The sequence below is a fragment of the Apis florea genome, unplaced genomic scaffold (assembly GCF_048593485.1).
Source record: "Apis florea isolate Af1SG1 unplaced genomic scaffold, ASM4859348v1 contig_3203_pilon, whole genome shotgun sequence".
In the NCBI taxonomy this organism is placed as follows: domain Eukaryota; kingdom Metazoa; phylum Arthropoda; class Insecta; order Hymenoptera; family Apidae; genus Apis; species Apis florea.
Genome location: NW_028256723.1, coordinates 1,200,272 through 1,223,439, shown reverse-complemented (window position 1 = coordinate 1,223,439; position 23,168 = coordinate 1,200,272). Strand labels below are relative to the sequence as shown.

At 19.4% G+C, this 23,168-nt stretch overlaps 2 protein-coding genes across 8 annotated transcripts; one reads left to right on the top strand and one right to left on the bottom strand.

The window, feature by feature from the left end:
- Window positions 1–338: 338 nt before the first annotated feature.
- On the top strand, window positions 339–8,168 carry LOC100864192 (uncharacterized). Of its 2 annotated transcripts, none has more exons than XM_086910865.1 (21): window positions 339–616; window positions 1,788–1,898; window positions 1,996–2,187; window positions 2,340–2,458; window positions 2,574–2,823; window positions 3,267–3,479; window positions 3,608–3,786; window positions 3,874–4,083; window positions 4,195–4,354; window positions 4,487–4,561; window positions 4,661–4,996; window positions 5,097–5,256; window positions 5,346–5,551; window positions 5,621–5,768; window positions 5,905–6,098; window positions 6,172–6,309; window positions 6,396–6,492; window positions 6,658–6,734; window positions 6,808–6,991; window positions 7,301–7,467; window positions 7,606–8,168. In XM_086910865.1, the coding sequence occupies exons 2-21, from the start codon at window positions 1,851–1,853 to the stop codon at window positions 7,759–7,761; spliced, it is 3,309 nt and encodes a 1,102-aa protein (XP_086766991.1). In that variant the 5' UTR covers window positions 339–616; window positions 1,788–1,850; the 3' UTR covers window positions 7,762–8,168. The 2 variants fall into 2 exon arrangements, with proteins under 2 accessions (XP_086766991.1, XP_086766992.1); XM_086910866.1 differs by lacking the exon at window positions 339–616 and adding an exon at window positions 739–791.
- bmm (brummer) lies at window positions 7,132–22,899 on the bottom strand. Of its 6 annotated transcripts, XR_015292822.1 has the most exons (15): window positions 22,360–22,802; window positions 14,658–14,770; window positions 14,345–14,464; window positions 14,001–14,189; window positions 13,747–13,830; window positions 13,339–13,515; window positions 13,004–13,179; window positions 11,629–11,739; window positions 11,031–11,188; window positions 10,857–10,944; window positions 10,682–10,772; window positions 10,318–10,516; window positions 10,005–10,241; window positions 9,495–9,597; window positions 7,132–7,357 (listed from the first exon to the last, which is right to left on the bottom strand). XR_015292822.1 is itself a non-coding variant. In XM_003693846.4 (13 exons), the coding sequence occupies exons 1-13, from the start codon at window positions 22,517–22,519 to the stop codon at window positions 10,057–10,059; spliced, it is 1,851 nt and encodes a 616-aa protein (XP_003693894.1). In that variant the 5' UTR covers window positions 22,520–22,802; the 3' UTR covers window positions 9,672–10,056. The 6 variants fall into 6 exon arrangements, 4 of the variants coding, with proteins under 4 accessions (XP_003693894.1, XP_012342491.1, XP_012342490.1 ...); XR_015292823.1 differs by lacking the exons at window positions 7,132–7,357; window positions 11,629–11,739; XM_003693846.4 differs by lacking the exons at window positions 7,132–7,357; window positions 9,495–9,597 and having other exon boundaries at window positions 9,672–10,241.
- Window positions 22,900–23,168: the final 269 nt, after the last annotated feature.

Here is a 23,168-nt window from a genome sequence, read left to right as displayed (position 1 = left end):
TAAAATCTTTATGTTGTGCCATAAAGAAAAATATCCAAATTAAATAAATATAAATTTTTCATAAAAAATAATCTAAGAATAATGTAATATTTTTATAAAAAAGATTTTATTTCCATTAAATTCATATTAATATGTATAATTATTCATACATCATTTTTATAAGTAAATTTTCTGAAAAGTTGGTTAGACTTCTTAATGCTGTTTCTCTTTTACATTAATAACTTTTCTCATATATCTATCTTCTTTTTAAGTGAGATCCATGTTGAACATGAAATACTAATTTCGTCTGTAGTTATTCCGATACTAGTTGAGCTTACGAAGTATAAATTGAATAACTTGCTAGGAAGAAATGTGGTCAATTTTCCAGTCTATGATTGTGTGGTGTTTGTATAATAGGTTACATTGTGTCCAAAAATGACGTTTATAATTTGTAAATATTATTTATTTGACATTAAATAATTTTTGTTAATTATTAAGATTTATTGAGAAGTATTTTCACTACCTGTAAACTTGTGTATTATTTATCAATTGGTGTGAGGTTATGATAAGAAAATTAACTTGAGTCATCTCCTATATCCAATGTTTACTATTAGATCACTTTTTAGGTCCATTGAAGGTAAATAACTCATTGTTTATATTTTACTTAAAATATTTAAGTGTGATTGATATTAATTCATAAACATTTACATAACCTCTCATGTAGCGTGCTTGTTTTGACATTCGGAGGATTCACGCTGTGATTAAAACATATCGTGCATTTATTTTTAACTTATACTTAATCTTTTGTTTCGGTAATTTTAATTTATTTTATTTTTCATTTTTTGATACTTTAATTATATCAACTTATTATTATATTTGAAATATTTATTATAATAGTTATTATAATATTAAGATGAGATAAGAAACATACTAGTCTCATCAATAGACAATTTTATATAAAAATATATTTGTAAAATATTTTGTTTTTTCTATATTTGCGAAAGATTATTATCATTATATATCAAATATTTACTCAAAGCTATTTTCAAAATTATTGAAATATTTTTATATGGATATATAAATAATATTTTTATATGGATATCATATATACATATATATATATATATATATATATATATATATTGAATAATACTATAAATATAATTTTATATAATATAATATAAATGATATAATTTTGAATTTATTTTAATTAAAATTAATATTAAATTATATTAATGCTTTTTTTCATATAAAAGTAATGCTTTTTAATATAAAAGTAATTTAACTTGATTATAAAAATTTATATATTTCTAATGAATTCATATATTTTATAACAAACAATGATAAGAATTTATAATAAAGAAATATTAATGATATTATTATGATTATATTAAATAAATTTAAAATAATATATTAAAAAATTACATTTATGTGTTTATTATTTTAAAAAAAATTTTAATATATAGCAAATAATTTATTTATAATAATACATTTAAATATTATACTAAATATATTTTATTTAATAGAATTTCATTTAAAAGAATAATTTATTAAAATATAATTTATTCTAGATTTATGTGTTAAAAATTATTTTTATAAAAAATAAAATAATTTGATAAATATAAAAGTTTTAAACTTACATATTTTATATATATATATATATATAAAATCATTATATATTTGATAATCAAAATATGAAGAATTTATATTTTAAATTAGATCTAATTAGTTTAAAAAATTTTTCAATTTGAATTAATTTGAGTTTTATAATATATCAATGATTTTAATATTTTATAAAATTATTTCAGATTGTGAAAATTTATTATTATATCAGATATGACATTAAATGGTATTAGCAATCAAAAACTAAAATGATTGGCACAGCCTCTAGTTTAGAAGATGCGTGTCGGCAGGCTCAGGTATTATTTAATATTTATGTAATTATTAATTAATTTATATAATATAATTTTTTAATTAATTCATATCACTTTGCTTGTATTTATATTTCTTATATAGGATATGATAAATCAAGTATCTAAATGTTGGAAAAATATTCAAGGACAAAATTCTGTAAATTTAATTTGTGATAAATCATCAATTCAAAAAAAAGATCAAAGTCATTCAAAACATAGTATTCAGTCTAAATTGACTAGATTATATTTTGAAGAACTTACTAAAGTTCCTTATGCAACTCCTGATTCTGTATTGGTATATATATATTTTATTAAATTATTATTTAATTAATATTTTCAATATTCTTTTGTTATATAATCAAAAGATTTAATATACTAAATTATTTAATTATTCAATTATTCAATCATTCAATATACTAAAAATTCAGTAATGCTTTTATTTAATAGAATAATTTAGAGAACGAATGTGATCTTTTGGGAAGATTGGTACAGAGAGAAGGTTTACATACATTAATTGTTAATCTCTATGCTGGTAATAAAGGATACTCATTAGCTATAAGAAATAGGTAAGTATATTATTATTATTATTATATAATTAAAATTATATATAATAATTTTTTATAATCTATTGGAAAAGAAGATTCATAATGATGAATTAATTAAATAATTTTAATTTAACAGTGATAAGGGAAATCAATATGATAAAAATTCAATATTAGCTGAAACACAACTGATGGGTTATGAACAGGGTGAATTGCTTTCATGTATAGATAATGGTCAATTGCCTGCAATGTTGGCAGAGCAACTGGAAACCAATCATTCTCATTTATTTTATGATGGCTGTATAATAGCTGAAGTTCGAGATTATCGAAAAACATTTCCTCATACTAAAGCTGAGGTTCATCATGTGCTTCTTAAGCCTACAACACAAGTAAGAAATAAAACGAAATATATTAAAATTTTATAATAAAAATTATTATTTTTCAAACTGTGATCTGCAGATTTCTGAAGATGTTTTTTTTTTTAAATAACAAAATATTTTATAATATTTTTTTCATTATTTGAAATATTTATTAAAAATTCTTTATTATCAATTATCAATAAGAAGAAAAAAATTTAAAAATGTTGAAAACAGTTTTCTTTATTTTTGTGTTATTTTAATAAATGAAAATTTTTTTACATATAAATGTATAATTTTTTTATGTATATTATATCTATTTTGAGATTTATTTATTTTTTCCTTTCTATTTATTTAATCCATGAATAAAAATAAACAAAGATGCAGTTTGGGGAATATTAATATAAAAATATTTCCTAATTTTAAATTAAAATAAAAAATAAAATAAATTAAAATAATGTTTTAATATTTTTTAGAGTGTACTCTCAGATGTATCAACCTTGACTAGTGATGGTGACTGGAGTCATGAAGAACGATTAATGTTAGAATCACATTTAGTTGCAGCTACCCAAGGACCTCTTTGTCTTGATCCAAATCCTATTCCTAGTTTAGCTACAACACGATTAAAACAATCTAAATCTTTGCTTACTGATCATCAACTTATGCGACAAGCAAAAAAGTTTTCACAGGTAATCAATTTTGATAGATTAGATTTATAGATAGAATTTAAATTTTTATTTAATTTTATTCATATATTTTTTTCAAATAAATTTAATCATATTTAATTTGAAATATATATTATGTTATTTTATTATAGGTTACAGTTAATCGCAAAAGAAAATTGGAACAATTAGCACAACCAGAAGGATTGACAATACAAGATTTAATGCAGAAATTAAGAGCAAAAAGGGGAATAGTTACAGCCACTGCCTGTCCAACGCCTTCTCTTACAAATCCTCCTTTACTTCCACCAAATACACCCATTGATGTTTTAAGGTATATTTCAATTATTAATTTTTAATTATATATTTAATTATATATAATACTATATGTCAAAATAAATTTATATTTAATATATGGTAGATTTGCAAAAGCATACGAACGCCCGCGAGAAACAAAAGACTGTTTACCACACGTTATAGAAGAATATATATTAGAAACTGGAGGAAATCAAGGTGAAATAGATCACATAAAGCTCTCAATTCTCCAAAGACCTTCTAATTCTGAGTACCTGGGAGAGCTTTATATGGATAAGAATCATCGTGAAGGAGAAAAAAATGGATCTGCATGCCGGTGAGAACTTTTTTATGTTCAATAATCATTTTGTTTTTGCTATATCAAATTTTGAATTTTTTAAGTTATAAAAATTGACTTGAAAAATAAATGTTGAAAATTTTTGTTTAGGTTTACACTAGGTACAAGAGTGTTAGCAAATCATTATATCCAACAATTTACTGAAATATTTACGGAAGAAGGTAGAAAAAATGTTAGAATAAAACATGTTGTACCAGGGCAGGTCCCTCGTGTAACATGTACACCTGGTATGCAACGAGCGCATCAACAGGTTTGCAATTATTTTAAGTAGTAAATCGGATTAAAATTTATTAAACTTAATATATTAATATATTAATTATTATTATATATTAACATTTCTTTCACACATTTTTATATTAAAATTTTAAATATTATGTTTTAGGCACAGCAGGCAAAAGCAGCGCAATTAGTTGCTCAGCACTTACAACAAGCTCAATCTCAACATGTAGCACAGCAGGTAAATTAAATATATATAAGTAATTATCAAATATCTTTAATGATCATGATGAATTTTAATAAAATTCTAAAATAAACTAATATTTAATAATTATTTTAGATTTTATCAAGAGCTCAAGGTCAGTTAAATACTTTAGCTGGACAAGTAGCTTCAATGAAAACTATGGCAGAAACTACTACTTCTGCACAAAATAATTTGACTTGCGTAGATGCAACAAATATTTCACAAGTTATTGCCCAAAATGAGGCTACATCGATAAGTCCAGGGCAAACTTTAACTAATGGTGGATCAAATGCCTCTACATCTGTACAAATTGATAATTCTACAATGTCAGTTACTGATGGTAGTTCCTGTAATGGATCTGGAATTTTAGTTTTTCAACAAAAATCAAACAATACTATTAATAATGCTACATCTACAAATGTTCCAGTTTTGGTATTATTATAATTGGAATTATACATGAATTATATGATATTCTATTTTATTATAATATCTGAACAATTTTATATAATTTTACGTATTATTTTATTTGTAGCAAGCTCAGTTACAGGCTGGAACACAAAATTGTGTGACAGAAACTGTTAATCAGAACCAAAATGAAATACCATTTAAAAAACATTCTACCAATCCAGCAATAACAGCTCTTGTAACATCTCTTATGAATTCTGCTCAACAATTTCAACAGCAAGCTGCAGGTTTGTTACAATATTAATATAAATTATATTGGAAAAATAAAAAAAAAGTATTAAAAAATTAAAAAACACTTTATTAAAAATTCTTGCAGCAAACGCAGCTGCTGCTGCTATGAATACTAATGCACAGACTACAAATAAGTCAAATAATGCTGCAATCCTTAGTTTGTTAAATAGTAGTCCTGCCAATTTGACGCAACAGAAAGTCCAGCCTCGAAGGATTTCTTTGAATGCTTCCATCCCATCTAGAGTTCTTAGTCATGGAAATGTTATTAATGTCCCTAGCACGACTGGTCAAGTAAGTTAAATAATTATTCTTATTCTTAAATATATTTTTGCGAAATTCTAACAAATATTTTTTTTTTAGGTAAGGGTGAGTTTAAGTTCAACTTTAACAGGACAATTAAGTTGTAAACAGCAACCCGTAAAAGCAACAGCTGTAAAATTAGCTCGTGTGCAAGATCCTACTTCAACATTAGGATTATCAATGTCAGGACTTTCAGCCCTTTTAGCAGGTAAATATCATCATTATAGAATATAAAATTAGTAATTTATTCCTTATTTTTGTAATTAGTAATTTTTCTTTTATTTTAAGATATAATATGAAATTATATATTCACATTATTAAAATATATTTCTTTATATTAATAGGAACGCCATCTGCAGATAATCCAATACCAGGAATTAATTCAGGTTCTTCTCTACTTGAACGATTAACTGCTTCTTCCAGTCAAAATAATCAATCTGCGACACCAATGACTACGCCACCATCTACCAATGTAAATCTACAGGGAGTAAATCTTACTAGTCTGTCAAATTCCATCAATGGTCTTCAAAATGTTCAGGTTGTGGAGAGCAGTTTATTTCTACATATGGCCTAGAAGATGAAATACTACTGTACTATTCGTTGTACGACAGGTATCATTTCCCGGATTATCACAACCCATTACGATGTCGCTAAATGTGTCAGCGACGACGGGTTCCGTTACACCTACAGGAGTAATAGTTTCTCTGCCTATATCATCTGCGACTAATACTTGCACTACGGTTTCTAGTGTTAGTTTTTTTATATTTCATACATTTTAATTAATATTATACAAAATATATAAAAATTATTCTACAATATTGATTTATGTTTTTAGATGGTAGCTACTACAGTTGTTACAACAGCTATTGCTGGAAGTACACCAACGGTAGTAATAGCTAATCCTGCCAATACTCATTTATCATTACCAATTGGTAAGAATTTTTTTTTTGATATATTGAATTCATATGTGATAATATCATTTTCATATAGATTATTTTATTTAATATTTGATTTAAAAAGTTAACTAAATGTTATATCCTTATATAAGGTTAATAATATCAAATAATATATATTTTCTTGTAACATAAATGTTGTAGCCCAAATAATACCTTCTGCTGTGAAAGGATTATCACAACAAAACATACGTAGTAATAATTCTGTCACTCTTGCACAGGTATATATTAATTTTATTATATTTATAATTTATAGAATATATAATCATAAAATGAGAAAAACATGTTTTTTAGGGTGGACAAGCAATTCAACTTGTTGGATCTCAAAGGCCACGACTTAATCATATAACTCGCCAAGTGCAACCAAATCAAGTTAAATCAACTGTTTTATCAAATCAATTAGTAACTGTGGCTAAAACAGTAACAGCCAGTCAATTAATATTATCTGGTAATAAACAGGTGTTAACTCCTATAATGGGTAAGTAACTATATATTATGTTATATATATATATATATATATATATATATATATATATATATATGCATTATTATGTTTAAAAATATTGTTAAAATAAAATTCATTATTAAGATCATTAAATAAAATAATAGAATTCATCATTTCTTATTTTATAATCTCTATTTTTATGTAGAAATGTTTTTATATAAATTTAATATGAAAAATGAATCATCTTTTTATAAACTTTTTATAAACTTTTTATATTTTAGGAAATTAAATTAAATTTTCTTTCAATAAATAAAAAAATAAAAATAGTATTGTCTTTTGTAGCAGCTACAAAACCAGTGCTTATGGCATCTCAAACGACACCTTCTTCCCAAGTAGTACCTGCAAATAAACAAACATTATTGACGAAATCTTTGCATGCTAGAGCTTCTACAGGGCAATGCAGTCAGCAAACTCAAAATCTTGGAGTAACGACATTATCACAACAACAAGTATATATTTTTACATTATTAATATAAATTATTATTATTAAAAACGAATGTTATAAAAATATATATATAAAAAGTATATTATTTCAAATTTATTATAATTAAACTTATAAAATAAATTAAATGTTATTTATTATATAGTTACAGAGAACTCTTGTCAAACCTGTACAGCTCCAACAATTACAGTGTTTAACTACACAACATAAAGTAGCAGTTGCAACCAGCAATTCACAAAACAGAACTCAAATTGAGCCTCAGAGAAATTCTACATCTGCTCCTGGAGAAGACCCAGCCTGAACATGTTCAAATAATTAATATTTCATTATATTTAAATAATTGGAGCCTGCCTATAAGGAATAATGAGGTGTTTGTATATTAAGTTAATATGACATTTAAAAATTTTAATTATGCATGCAATTATAATTGTAAATTGTAAAATTTTTATTCATGAAAGATCAATGTTTATCAGCAAAGACATATTTTATAAAAATCAACATATTATATACTTGTGCGCATGTGCAATAAATTATTTCTACAAAAAAAAAAAAAATAAAAAATATAGAAAAAAGGAAGAAAAAAAAAACGGAATTTTGCCTCAAAATATTACTTTGAAGGCGGTTTCAATTATTGTACATATAACTTATACATACGAATATGATTTGTTTTATATTAAAAAATATAATAAATATTCCATTTTTTATTGACCTCGACCCTTTTTTTATATTCTTGCTATTTATTTCAAATAAAAATTTTTTCTAATATACATATATTTCTTTTTAAAAAAAATGTATCTATCAAATTAAAAATGATAAGTAATAAGTATTAGTTTTCGAGTATATAAAAATTAAAAATATATATAATATAATTTAATATATTTTTTTTTTATTCTAAATTAATACAGTAAATATTGTATAATTTTTTACAAAAATTAATTTATGTCATAAATTTAAATAATTGCTTCACAAGTACTCTCTTGATTGATTAGGGAAGGTGTAGCAATAATCTGGTTTTAAATTAAATATTAATAACATAATATTACTACGACGATAATTTTTTTTTTTAAATTAAATTTTTATTAAAATATGTATTAGATTTTTATCATTAAAATATAATACGACCAAACATAATATAAGTTATATTTATATATTTCATAAATTAAAAAAATTTAAAAAAAAATTATTTAAATACGTTAAATATGCAAATATCATGTATATTTGTACATCATAAATATGCAAATTGTATTATGTTTAACCTTATTTTAATCAAATAAAACTTATAAATATATGATAAAAAATTAATTAAAAATATTAAATATGAAAAAATTTCATAATAATGGGATTTCAATTGTTGTTATTAATTGGATTAATATTGCCTTAAGAATTTATTTTTTTCAATTATCTTGATTGTCGATTATTTTTTTTTTTTTTATTTTGTTATACTTTTTTATATTCGGCAAAATGTAAGAATGAATTTTGAAACTCATCACATTGAAAATAAAATACATGTTTATTTATTCAATATTTACTGTATATTAATTATATATACATATTTAATCTGCAGCCTAAAGATAATTATAAATAAGCAACTTTTTTTTTATAAATCTTTATATTAATTGTAACATATATAATTAAACATATAAATTGTGTTATTAGTTATTGTTAAAAATTGCTAATAATAGTTATTGTTACTTATTATATAATTATATAATAGCATTTAATATAATATTTTTGATAGAAAAATTTTATTTTTTAATCATAATTAATTATTCTTAATAACAAATATCATAAAAACTTTGTATATTAGTTAGCATTCAGTTCCAGCTGTATGCAATTACAAATTTTATTTTTCTTAGTTTAATTTAAATAATTAATTTCATAATTTATTTAAATATTTATTATAATCAATAATTGCATGATTAATTTGAAAATGCCCTAGTTTTAGTAAAATATATATGTATAAAATTTTTAATAATTTTGTATGGAAAATATAATAGAATTAGATCAAAAAAGAAAATAAAAAAAATAACTTACTTAATTTTCATACAGAGTAACAAACAATAATTTAATATTCAATAAAACAAATGTTTTTCATGTACATTTCCATTATTATCAGTCTCTTCTTTGAACATCTATCCTATTTAAAGTGCAAGTATTTAATAACAATGTTAAATATATTTTACTAAAATGTATTAATAATAAACTACTATATATGTTTCGTTAATTTGTTAAAAATTCCTTTATATACATTTATATCACATTTTCATATTGCTTACACTATATCTTTTATTTATAGTGCATAACACAGATTATAAACTATAAAATTGCTAAATTATAAACTTGCAGCTTTCGTTTTATAAAAGTTTTTGTTTTAATTGTTCTAGATAAATGTTTAAATATTATAAAAAATTATCAATTTTGAGCATTAGTATTAACTTTTTCTATAATAGCACCAATATCATTGGTTATAAAAGTATATTGACTATACATATAATTGACTATAAATAATATAACAACAATATATTATTATGTACATATACTCACATATCTTACTTCAAATAAAAAAAAATTTTTTACTTTTGATTTTTAATAATGGTTAATCTACTTCTAATCGAGTAGTATTGGATGATTTGGAAATTTTTATTGTTTGTAACTCTTTACTTATTTCCCATTCACTCTCTGGATCAGAAGATGTATTCAAGATACCCAAAATATCATCTTCTAGAGACATTTCTGATAAATTTTCAATACTTTGTTGATTTACATCAGATTCTGTTGCAACTAAAAAATAATTCTTTTTGTCTTATATTAATAATTATATGACAGATATAAATAAACAATAATTAAAGCAAATTACCATCATTAAATGTATGTTGAGATAACCAAGTAGGTTCATCCCATTCATCAAATTGTAATTTTGTATTATTTTCAACTTCTTCTATGGATAACATTGCATGTGATTCAGAATCCGTAACATCAAATATCTCTGTGACTTGTACTTTGTTGTTATCATCCATATAATAGTATGCCATTACAGCTTCTTGATCAGAAGTTACCTAAATATTTAAAAAAAAATATAAATCGAATTCTATTTTAAAAAAGATTAATAATTTTTTAAGATATATTTTTAGAAATATACATATTTTAAATTAAAAAATTAAATTATTAATAAATTTAACAATTAATGATTAAAACAATTTATTAATATATTTATGATATACCTGAAGAATATTTTCAAATGTATCATCAGTTGAAAGATTAGACATATTTATAACACAATTTGATGTATTAATATGATCTTTCCATGGTTGTCTAGAAAATATAAATTAACAGATAATAAAAAATAATATTTATTAAAATTAAAAAGTTTTAAGTTATTAAAATCTATAGACTTACAATTCATTATATTGTAATGTTAAATTTAAATTTTTTTTATTTTTATATAAATTATCAGTTTTTTCTCCTGCTTCCATATCATATATATCTGAAAAATTTAATGTTAATAATGTTAATAAAATTTAATTATTTTGCTACAATTAAAATATAAAATATATAAAAGATTATATATACTTGAACCATATTCTGTGATAGCTAATTGACATTTAATAGTCTGTGGCATTTGTTGGTAATAAACATTGATTTTAGGAAATAACATATTTAATTGATTTAAGAAAAATTTTTTAAATTCTAATAGATTTCTTTGTAATTTAGGTACATTCAAAATAAATCTGAAAATAAAATAAAATATTAATATTTAATTTAATTAGATAAAAATATATTATATATAAAATATATAGAAAAATACACAGAAAAAAAGTATAAAAAGAAAAAGTTATTATGGCTTTTTACATTAAATATAAATAAACATGCATATATCTTAAAACATAAATAAATAAATGCATAATATACAAATACATGAACATATAAAATGGAATTTTCTGAAATTTTTATTTATAATAATAGATATCTTGTTTATAATAATAAAATTAAAATAAAACTTTTTATTATTTATTCACTATATAAATAAATCTCAATTTATATATATTTTTCAATTTTATTTTTTATGGTTGAATATTTAATAATATAAAAGCCATTTTACAGAGCAATATAATATAAAAATATGCAAAGCTTTTTTAAATAGCAAAACTTAAAAAAATGCAAAGCTTACCGAGAAGGTGTCATATGTTTAGCACAAGAAATCATCTGTGGAGGTGTATGAAGAATATTGCCAATTATATTGTATTCCAAGGTATGACTTTCTATCTTGTTACCAATCAGACTATGATCACATGCATAATGTTAAATGTGATATTATATTATATATAATCATGATATTAAAAAATAAATATAAAAAAATACATGATTACAAATAGATAATTAAAATATATAGAAAATTATATTTTATCAATTGTTGATGAAAATTTTTTAGTAAAATATGATTTTAATATATAAAATGAAATTTAAAATATGTAAGCTTAATTTCTAATAATATCAAGCATCAAAATTAATAACTAACATTAGTTATAGAAAAAATGAATTGATTTGTAATTTATTATAATAATTTTTGAATATTAATTTTTAATTTAAATATAAATATATAATATATTATTTTACTAACATATATAATTATATCATAAAAATTAATTTTATTACATGCAATTTAAAGCAATCAGCTTGTTAGTCAGTTACCATACAACATATCAACTCTTAATTTTATAAAATTATATATCAGTTTCAAATAAATTACATACATTGTATTAGCATCAGACTTTATTTATTAATCAACATTCAACACATTGAAATGAAGTTATATTTAAATTGATATTGCACAATTTGCATTATGAAACTAGGAGTCAATATGTTTCAATGTATATAAGCTTTTAAAAGATCATTGCTCATTTGACTATTTGCTGCTCTGTCTAATTGACAATTAGTATTTGCATATTTATATTAATAACATATTCTAATAAATATAATCTAATTTAATAATAATAGCAGAACATCAGTATCATCAATAACAATATCATACTGTTTCGTTAACAATCTCAATTTTGCCAATCAAGATTTTTAGTCAATTGTTTGTTGCTTACATAATAAATGTTTATTTATTTCATCTTTTTACAAAATACATAATATTTTTCTTAATGTAGACAATTGTTAGTTATTAAGTATGTTACTAAGTATAATATTATTGCGAATATACTGATGCCAATTAGATTCTGTTCCAATAATGTTGTCAAATGAGTGATGATTTTAATGTTCCCATGCTTACATTTGGTTACATTTAAATAATGGATAAGGAAGATTTTTAATTTTTAAGTATTGATGAAAAAATTTCAAAAGGACAGATAAATAAAATAGAAAAAATATTTTCGTAATAAAAAATAGTTCATGCATATTAGTTTCTTATTGATCTATTTACTTATAAATATATCATTTACATATATACTTATATAATTAAATAGTAAAAATAGAATATACGAAATAAAATTTAAAAGATAAAAAAAAAAAAAATCAAATTATATATATAATACATAACTTACTTTGTAAAAGTTGCATACACAACATCTGCTGGCAATGTACATGGTAAACTAAGTAACGACAAAAGTTTTACACTTCGATGTTTAAATAACCAATTAATTAAACCTTTATTAGCTGAATCAATTGCATCTTGAAATATGGTCATAACTGTTTCAGGTAAATTAGATACCAATGCTTCCTATAAAAAATATATGTATAAAATATATATAAAATTTACAAAAAAATTTTTATTTTATACAATTATTTGTATATTATATTCATCATTACTTAATTATAATTAATATTATTATAATAATATATTAATAATTAAAAATTATTAATATATATATTTATGTACCTGTCTATGCATTTTACATTCTAAACATTCAGGATCATAATCCATATTATCATCAAGAGTTTCTGAAACAACAAATGTGGATTGTACTGCTAAACATCGAGTACAATTAAGTAAATTATTACGATGAAGAAATCTTAATGCATCATCAAATCCCTGTTTGCACATATTTGAAAGTATCTGTAAAAAATTTTTAATAATATTACAACTATTTATGCTACTAAATAATTTTATTAACATAATTTGATATTATTAAAATTTTTTATTATAAAAAAAAAATAAAATAGATATAAATGAATTATAGTGCTATATATATATTAATTATAATAATATATACATATATAATATGTAAGATTAAATTATCTTTATAAGCAATTTATACAATTTTATTCTATTAATTAATAAAATTACCTCTGTATTTGGTGGAAAAAGTATTCTTGCAAACCTATATATGTTTTGTCTTGAAAGTTCTATACTTGTATTTGCAAAATTGACCTATAAATTACAAATATTATTTTAATCTTATATTCTTATATTAATTAAAATAATCTTAAAACATATTCTTTTGAAATTATTTAAACAATCATACTATGTTAAAATAATAATAAAATTTTATAAAAATAAAATAATAATAAAATAATTAAAAAAATTTTTTAATAACATACATGGAAAAGTTGAGAAGAAACATCTCTAGGGCAAATATCACTTTCTCCACAAAAAGGACTTATAGTAATAGTATTTTCATCAAGTGTTGGAAGATTATCACTAAAACCACCATCCATGTATCTAATACCATGAAATCTTGGTGGTAAAAGACCAGAAAAAATGGGAACAAATGCACTGGCCAATAATGCCTATGAAAATGAAATTTAAATATATTTTAATTCTATATTAATAAACACTCAAAAAATTGCATAAATAATAATAATTATAAATATAATATATGATTTTATTAAATTCAAATAAATAAATAAAATAGAAAATATAAAGTAAAATATTATTTTTTTACTTGTAATAAGTCTTCTCTAGATGAGAATTGTGAAACAATTACATTTTTTCCATCGTATACTCTTGTTAAGGAAACATGAAGTTTACCACTCACACGAATATGAGCATCATTAGGAAGAAACTATAATACATAATATTTTTATATTCATTAAAAATATTAATAACATTAATTGATTTTAGCTTCTACTGTTTTATGCAATAATTTTGAAAAATGCAAATATTATATATGTGTTGTTTTTCATTTTCGAAAAATTGAATATTTATATTTAATTGAATATTTATATTTATTTAATATTATTATTAATATTATGTACCTTTTGTAAACTTTCTAATAGTATTTCTTGTACATTAAATGATGGACTAAATGGACCAAGAGTTCGTTGACGTGCTTCACGTGCAACGCGTAATACATTACTTGTGATCTCTCCTATAAATAAATATATTTTTGAAGTTGTTACATGAAAATTATAATATATAAATGTATAATATATAAAATATAATATAAATTAAATTATGAAAATTAATCTTATTAAATTTAAAAATAAATTATCTTAATAATTTCATTTAAAATGTTTTCTTTTAAATATGAATTTCATTTAAATTATATGTAAGGCAACATAAGTACAGAATAAATTCCTCTGAAACTTGTAGATATGTGATTGCGACATGTTTTTTTTTTAATTAAAAGATTTAGATTAATCATTTATAGTGTAATAAATTTTTAAACTTAAATAAAATAAAATATCTTCTTTTTTTGTAGGTTTATTAATATTTAGATATTTACAATCTTTAAGAAAAATAATTCATGTTTTATTTGCCTAATCTATAATAAAAAAAAGTAGTACAATATAATAATATAATAGTAAAAATACTACATTAAAAATTATATTATCTTCAATATATAATTTTATTTGAAAATTTTATTTCAAAATAAAAACAAATCATTTAACTTAATATATATATATTACTTTTAAATTTTTTAAAATACATTATTTATTTAATAAATTACACTTAATTTCTATTTCTACATATATTTTATTTTTTATATTTATAATACTTCATTTTTTCTTCAAAAATTTTTGATATTTTAAGTCAATATATTTTTTCAAAAAAATTTATATTTTGATATCTTATATAAAGCAAAAACAAAAATTATTTTATATATCTCATCATAAATATTATAATATATATAATATATATATAATATTCAATATATAATTAAATTGAAATAAAATTAATTAAAAATTATATTTTATAAAAAAAATTAAATTAAAAATAATGTATTTCATATATTTATATATTTTTGCATGTCAAAATTTCTTACAATATTATTTTTAAACTTTGTATAATATTATTGTTATAATTAATTTAGAACTATATGTATGCATATTGATTGAGGATTTCATAAATTCTTATAATAGACTTTTATATAAAAGATTTATATCATAATTTTTACTCCATTCTATAATTTATATCTATAATCTAATAATAATATATCTATTATCTATAAATATGATGATGTATCTAAAATTATTATTTTGTTCAAAATTATTATTAATAAAGATATAATTATTATTTAAAAATTATTAAACAATTTGTATTTTATATATATATATATATATATATATATAATAATGTATTATATATTACAAATATATTATATATTATATAGAGTAGCTAAAAATATTCAAAAACTTAAGCGGTAATTTTTCAAATCAAAATAAAACGAAAATCAATAAAAAATACAAAATTTTCAATTTTGTTCATCAATATTATCTTCCTGTTGTTTATATATTCTATATTTATTCGCCTAAAGAAAATTTACACAGATATTTTCAATGATTTTTAATTATTAATAAAAAATAAAGCCGAGAATACATTTTTTTTATTCTTGATTTTTATTTTATTTTGATTTAAAAAATAATTTGAATTTAAGTTTTTACGTAAAATATTTACATCTTATACATTAAAGAATTATAAAAAACAAATTTGAAATTTTAAAACTGTAGTTTTGAATGTATATTAAAATTAAAACATTTTTATATGAGATATGTATATAATATATATTAAATTACAATTAGAAATATTATAATGGATACGAATTTACATGAACTTAATATATGTATGTAAATATAATCGTGGAATTAATCGAATTCATTCGAGTTTTTTCGAATTAATAAATACCAACAAGATTCTTTTGTATCTAGAAATTGTTAATTTATGTTAATTCATGCTAAACTGTTTTATGTTTGATTTGCGTACACATGTAATAATAATATAGATACCAAAAGCAAAAACATAGATAATGTATTAAAAATTATTCATCAATCAATGAATATGAATATAAATTCATTTAATTATTCGTGTACATGTATAATTAAATATGTATATATATACAATTAAAGAGTATTAAAATTCTAAATTTGTATGCTGTTCAGCATAATGCGTGATTTGATTACATAATAGTTATATGTATACATATATATATATATATATATATATATATAATATATATTATAATATATATGTGTTATAATATATATTATATTATATAAATACTATTATTTATTAAAAATAAAAAATATAAATTTTATTGTTTAAAAATATAAATAATAAAATATTTAATATTCTATCTTTATTTTAAAATAATTTCAAGCATCTAATTTAATATACTTAAGATATTATATAAAGATGATATATATAATTTATTTCAGGTGAAAAATATTAAAAAATTGCATAAACAAAAAAAAATTAATTTTTATATCCATATAAAATGAATTCATATAATGAAAAATAAAAATAAGAAATATATTATATAAATTTATATTATATCATATAAAATCAAGATAAAAAACACTATGTTATATTTATACAAAATTGAAATGTTAATAAAAGTTTCATATATTTATATTATTTAAAAAAAAAAGGTATAATTAACAAAAGAAAATATATATAATTTCGATAATATTGATAACTTTGTTACACAGTATTCTTGATATTCGCTTTATAAAATATTATATATTACATATTATATATTAAAAATATATTTTATATACTATATATAACAAATATATCTTTGATTATAAAAAAAACACAATAAAAATGTTTTACAAACTAAAAATCTTTAATTTTATGCAATCCAATCTTTATGCAACAATTTTAATCACATAATTCGAAATCTAAAATTTTTTATACACTAAACTTAATATTTTCTATAAAATATAAATATAAATATATTTTCTTTTGGAATTCTTAATATTCTTATACAAAGAAAAACAAATTTTTTAAATCGATGATCCATATATCCAATATAAATAATATATATATATATATATATATATATATATATATATATATAATTTTCAAAATTTTTTAATATATATATACATAATACATAATATTATGTATGTATGTTATGTATTATGTATGTATATATTATATATATATATATATATTGATTTGACTAAAATGTTTCATATTTCAATGTGAAACAAAACAAATTTTAAAAAATTTTTTATTTTTTAAGTTGCTATAATTTATAATACAAATATAATTTTTCACAATTAATATATTCAATATTATTGTCATTTCATAATTTCCTGTTCATCATATTTTTTATGATATTTTATAAGAAGAAAATAAATTTATATATATATATATATAAATTTATTCTCTTATATATATATAATCTTATCTTTTATTGCATTAGTACAAAAACATTTCTTTGTTTGTTTAATGTATTACATTCTCTATTGATGTTATCACATCAAAAGAAAACAATTTACTATCTTCTAATTAAAATATTGAAATTATTAGAGAATAAATATTGTGCAATGACAGAAATAAATTTATTATTTGAAACGTATATCTAATACTATTTTATTAAAAGAACATAATGTGATTATTTTTTAATTTTGTTACAATAGCAGATTATCAGTTTAAATTTTCGTTTTAATTTATCTACTTTTATCGATATTATTTAGACTTTACCCATTTCTTTCGTAATATCAGATAATAAAATTTGTATATAATAAAAATTTTGTAATTGTTTTTATATCGAATTATTTGTATATAATATATATATATATATATATATATATATATATATATTATTTATTTATTTAATTTAAAAGATAAATTAAAAATTTAATTAATCACTAAATAACAACTATAATAAATTTTTATTTTTTGACTTTTGATTAACAATGAAATTTATTCATACTAATATAAATCTTATTAGAATTGAAAGTTGAAATTTTAATTTAATCAAAATTTTTATTTTAACACAAATTATATAAGTCAAATAATTCATTAATATTGAACATATACATGAATAACTTATATAATCATAATTATCTCTTAATTTATTCTCATATATATAAAATATATATATTATTTAATTTCTATGTTCTTTGTATTTTATTTTTTATTATTTTTTTTTATTTCTATATTTGCTTAAATATAATATATATATAGTCAACATGGCATAATATGCTTATATATGTACATATATATAAATATACTACATATGCACGCTTGAATATTGTTCACTTGAATCCGCGTTAACGGAGATTGTAAATTTCCGAATGCTTTCAATGCCATAATGATACCAATTAAGGTAATAACGATGGTTCAGTGAATAATGATGAATATACAAATGTATGATCTTGAATGTTAAAAGAATATATAAATATTTATATTAAAGATTTGAATTAGAGAAAATAAAATTGCGCTTGAGATATTTTTGAAGATTTAATAAGATCCTGAGTTTCAATTTTTTTCTGTTTTGATTAAGAAATTTGGAATCGAAAACAAATTCACAGACAAATATTTAAAGGAAATGAAAATAATCAAAAAAAACTTTAATTGATTAAATTTAATTAAATGAAAAATAAACCGTCTTTAATTCGATACTCATAAAATATCATTTAAAAAAGATTTTATTAAAGAAAATGAAAAAAGAAACTCAAAATGAAATAATTGATAATTTCACGAATATATTGGTAGTAAAGGATTGATTCAAAATAAGAAATTCATTTTGTCGATAAACAATTTTAAAAATTCATACGCATAAATAAGTTTATAACAGTTTATATAGAAGTTTATATTCTTGGTCATTGAGCGCAATTAGATAGAAATTAGAAAAGCTTTATTAAAAAAATGTTTTTAATTCAAAAATAATTTTTTTGACTCGAACTATAAATAATATATATATACTCAACATATGAGTTGCATAGTTAATAATATGAATTTATAATCTAGATACAATTTTAAATGTATCCAATAGACATTATGTGTACGAAATGTTTACATTATTATGAATATCTAAACATATGATTATAATAATTATATTCTGTAGTGATATAGCAATGTTGAATCACATTTTTTCTACCAAATATTAAAGAGTTGTTCTTTATATATATAATATACAATATATAAGTATATACATATATATATGTATATAAGTATACAATAAGTATATGTACATTCATGTATACATATTTTTTCCGAAAACAAAGTCAATATAGCACTTGTTTTTGAATTAATTATATTTTAAGATATTTAAGATATTTTATTTGTTGGGAATTTTAATGGGATATAATTAAAAAATTCTATTTATATTTTAATTATTTATTTGAATTGTGTTTAATATAATATTTTATCGCGTATGAATTCAAAAAAAAAACAAAAATATTTCATCTTTATTTCATTCATCACAACATAATAATTACGCAAATAATTTTAGGATATTTTTGCGTGCATTAAACGACATATATATAAATATAATATTAAATTACATATATATATATATATATATATATATTAACTATTTATTATTATATGTATAACAATATATGATTAATATATTAATCATATATTGTCATGCATAATGATTAACTTATGTTTTAAAAAGATTGTTGTTCAATATTCGCTTGTTAAGTATATGTGAATGAACATTATTATTTATTTATATATATTTTATATATATTTATATATATTTTTATTATTGTAAGATATTATTTTTAAATGAATATGTATTTGTAATATTAATTATGTATAAAAACTACATAAAATTGATTTAAATCCAAACATTATTTTATTATTATTTATGATAATAAATGATATATGGTAATTAATGAAATATATGATAATATATAATAGTTAATTTTTAATAATTTAAAGCATAAATAATTAATTTTTCTGAAAATATCAAATTAATAGATGTATGTTTCAAAATCTTTTAACAAAGAAACTTTTTAACAAAGAAATGTGATAACAATAAACTGATTATTTTATATAATATATATGAATCATCTTGAAACAATAAAAAAAAAGAATCTTTTGTTTTTTATTAAATATTTAATAACAAAATACATTGTATATTAATATGTATATTATTATATGTATATAATTTTATGCACAATAATATGGAAGTAAAAAATGTTGAACAATATTTTTATTTTTATATTATAAATTTAATAGAAATAAAATTAATAGAAGATATTTGATTTTTTAAAATTATAAATTATAAATTGAATTGATATTTCTTTATTTTATTTCGAATAAGATTTTGAAAAACTATTACGAATATTTTATTTATTTTATTTAAATCGAAGTTTTAGTCTATGCATCTATAATCTAAATATATTAAATTTTTAATTATCCTATAAAGTTAATCATAAAAATCATAAAATCATAAAAAACTTTATTTATATATTTTTTTTTCTTGTTATATAAAATGTTTTAGAAATTATTTCTTATATATTTAACATTAATTTAAAATATTCAACTTTATAGGATAGAAGTTTTATATTACGAAAGCATCAGGTTTCTAGTTAACCATGATACTGTACTATATGATAAAATATAATCATAATAGCAAACTTATATAGAAATAAGAAATCGTTAAAAATTATCTTCTATATATTTTATATATAATAATTTATAACTTTATTTAAAATTTATAAATTAAATTATTATAATTTATTTTAAAATTCATCAAAAAATATTTATTAAAATTTATGTAATTTTCAAACTAAATTATGTAATCTATATATTGTTTAAGGAAATTTATTTATAAATTTTTTTTATAATATATTTTGATAATTTAATTTTAATATGATTAGTAAATGACAATTCTCAATCAATATTCAGATTAATTATTATTAAAGTATATTTTCCTTTCACATAAAAGAAATTTTCGTTATAATAAAAAATTTTCAATAATATACATATAATTTCTATTAATTATTATCTGCCTTCATTACATTATATATTTATTCAATCTTACTCACAAACATTTGATAAGTGTTCTTGCTATTATTTCTAATTTGTTTATTTTAAGCTTGACCTAGTTATGAGATTTATTTGTAGTATGATCAAGTTTATGCAATTTTTACTATTGATTTTATAAATTTTTTTAAATATTTTAAGTAAATATAATATAATTATATTAAATTAATTTATAATTTATAGATTAGATATAATAAATAAAATTGCATTTATATATGCAATTATATATGCCAAATATATAATATGTTATATTTATTTTGTCTATTATAAAATTATAATAATTATGATTCATATGTTTCATATATTTTTATCTTTTTTCATTTACATTATTTTTTATTATCCATTTAAATACTTCACAATTATTATATACTAAATTAATAACAATATATGAAAAAAAAATTAAAATTTAGGAATTTAAAAAATTAAAAAATTTATAAAAATAAATTATTTAAGTTGACAATATATAAATATAATTTTCTATAGATACATATTACATTTTAATATTCTAATAATCAAAAAAAGATATTTATAGTTTAATTATAATATGAAATCATTGAAAAAAATTTGTTTAACAAATATGCAATATGCAAGATATATAAAATATAAGATATAAGATGTATAATATCAAAAGTCATAAATTGAACTATAATACTGAAAAAACTAATTATTTAAGTTTATGATATTATATATCTGGTAGATATGTAAACAAAGGAGTTCACTCACCGAGGGGTAAATCACAAAGAAGACAACAAGCAGCGATAGCACCAACCGATGCACCACTAATCTTATCCAAAAGTAAGTGTGGAGCATATTTCTTAAAACACACTGCCACACCAACATGATAAATACCAAGGAAACCACAACCAGCAAATGATAAATTCATTTCGGAATTCCCTTATTTGTTATATTATTTATTGTTACTTTATTTAAATCGATTGTTAAAAATAATTGTACAATAGATAAAAAAATACTGATTTTTTTTTTTAACACTATGAACATTACTTATAAAGGAAGCGTTTTAAACGATGTACTTTGCACGATGTCCACATTCGAACTATTAGTAATCCTTTCCGACAACAACATTGTCCCGAAACTCTCAAGTCTAATCTTAAATACGATTGAAAAAAATACATGCTTACATATAGCTAGAGTGATAATACACATTTGATGATGTGCGGTTTGTAAATACTTATTGAATTTTTCATTGGTTGATTACGATGGTATGGTGATAGCTCCGCCCATTCAGTGTTCTTAAACTCATTCAATGTTTAATAGTTTTACAGGTGCACGTGTTTTCTCAACAAAATGACTTCTCCAGACGCGATTGTGTCATTTGAATAAGCAACATAATATATTATGACAAATATTATGATAATTTAGTAAATAAAATAAATTAAATTTTTAATGACAATTTAATGTTTCTTATATAAAAAAAATTTTATTTTTATATATAATTTTACATAAAATTTATTTAAAATATTACATTACAACTTAAAAATCATATCGTTCAAATTAGAAAATTAAAAAATTTT

Coding starts and splice junctions, on each gene's coding strand:
- LOC100864192 (XM_086910865.1), top strand. CDS start 1,851: ATGATTGGCACAGCCTCTAGTTTAGAAGATGCGTGTCGGCAGGCTCAG. Junction 2,459..2,573: donor TCATTAGCTATAAGAAATAG/GTAAGTATATTA, acceptor TTAATTTAACAG/TGATAAGGGAAATCAATATG. Junction 6,310..6,395: donor CTTGCACTACGGTTTCTAGT/GTTAGTTTTTTT, acceptor TTATGTTTTTAG/ATGGTAGCTACTACAGTTGT.
- bmm (XM_003693846.4), bottom strand. CDS start 22,519: ATGAATTTATCATTTGCTGGTTGTGGTTTCCTTGGTATTTATCATGTT. Junction 14,190..14,344: donor CTAGAGAAGACTTATTACAA/GTAAAAAAATAA, acceptor TCATTTTCATAG/GCATTATTGGCCAGTGCATT. Junction 13,180..13,338: donor AATGTAAAATGCATAGACAG/GTACATAAATAT, acceptor TATTTTTTATAG/GAAGCATTGGTATCTAATTT.